At 44.9% G+C, this 1614-nt stretch overlaps 1 protein-coding gene across 1 annotated transcript; it reads right to left on the bottom strand.

The window, feature by feature from the left end:
* Positions 1-363: 363 nt before the first annotated feature.
* Positions 364-1357, bottom strand: LOC100435922 (olfactory receptor 51M1). Its single transcript, XM_009246719.3, is given in 3 exon segments — positions 364-801; positions 804-859; positions 862-1357. Coding segments are annotated over 3 exon segments (990 nt in total).
* Between the last annotated feature and the right edge of the window lie 257 nt (positions 1358-1614).

The following is a 1614-nucleotide window of genomic DNA, read 5'->3' on the forward strand; positions in this document are numbered from 1 at the left end:
AGTTAGAGCAAATGGCATTTACCTGGTCTCTGCCAGGCTCTCCTCTGGGTGCTCTGGTATTTATTGTTCTTTTTAGTTTTTATTTAGTTTCATTTTAGTTTTAGTTACATTGATGATGACCTTCAATAAAGTTGCCTTCTGGATAGCTTTGATGCTACCAAAAATGCCAGTTCTCAGCTGTAGGAGGAGGCGTTAAAATTTAAGCAAGAGAAGTTCAGTTTTTTTAAGCCACAACTCCAGAAATAAATTTGCCCATATTTTATTTAGGACAGGGGCAAAAAATCCTTAAGAGCATGCTATATACTCAATACTCCAAATTTTCAGTCCAATTTGGGGCCTTCTTATAGGCCCCTAGGGGGAGTTTTAGCCCCAGGACTCAGAACTGGTCTTTTTAAGACCTAGGAACTTGATAATGGCACGGTGGATCTCCTTGGTCTTAATACTGTATATGATTGGGTTAAGCATGGGAGGCACAAAAAGGTAGACATTGGCCATAAGAAGATGAATAGCAGGTGGGGCATGCTTCCCAAAACGGTGCACCAGGGACAGCCCCATCATGGGCACAAAGAATACTAGCACAGCACAGAGATGAGCGGTGCATGTCTGAAAGGCACGGCACTGCTCCTCTTGGGAGGCCAGGCCTGCTACTGTGTGAAGGATGAGTCCATAGGACAGTGCGATGAGCACCAGGTCCAGCATCACAGTGAAAACTACCACCATCAGTCCATAGAGATTATTGAAGGTGGTATCTGTGCAGGCCAGCTGTATCACTTCCTGGTGCAGGCAAAATGAGTGGGAGAGAGGACCACAGATCCACAGTAGGGAAAAGCCTTCAGGAGGAGGACAATAGGGATAGTGCCACAGGTCCCTGGAAGATGACAATTAGGCCTGCCCTGACCACTCGCTGGCCAGTGATAATGACCGAATACCTCAGCGGCTGGCAGATGGCCACAAAGCAGTCAAAGGACATGATGAGGAGCACTGAGGACTCCATGAAGGAAAATGAGTGGATGCAGAACATCTGGATTTGACACGCTCCAAAGTAGATACTATGGGAGTTAAACCAGAAGATCCTCATAGTGGTGGGCAAGGTGGAAACACACAGCCCCAGGTCGGTGAGGGCCAGTAAGGATAGTAGATAGTACATGGGTGTGTGCAGACGAGGGTTGGTCTTAATAATGATCAGAATGAAACAATTGCCTGAGATGGCAACCATGTACATAAAGAAAAAGGGGATGAAAATCCAGTGTTTGATGCCTTCCAATCCAGGAAAGCTGGTGAGATAGAAAATGGGGCTAAACTGAGTAATGTTGGATAGCAGCATGAATTGAGGACTGAGTGAATATTGGGCTGACATTCCTCGGGGATTGAGCTGAAAATAAATGGATATTTCTGGTTATTAATTCTTCAGCTTCACTGACATTCACAACATCACAAGCAGTACCATGGTCATCACCTTTAGTATTATCTACTCCACCCTTATGAATTCCACCAATCTCACTACTTTACTGAACTTTCTTTGATAACATCGCCCTCACCAGTTTTCCTCTGTATTTCTATTATTTCAGTTCCTCTCTGCCTCTTTGCTGGTGTGTCTTTATTGCTCCACCCTTA

Source organism: Pongo abelii, chromosome 9 (assembly GCF_028885655.2).
Source record: "Pongo abelii isolate AG06213 chromosome 9, NHGRI_mPonAbe1-v2.0_pri, whole genome shotgun sequence".
Taxonomy (NCBI): domain Eukaryota; kingdom Metazoa; phylum Chordata; class Mammalia; order Primates; family Hominidae; genus Pongo; species Pongo abelii.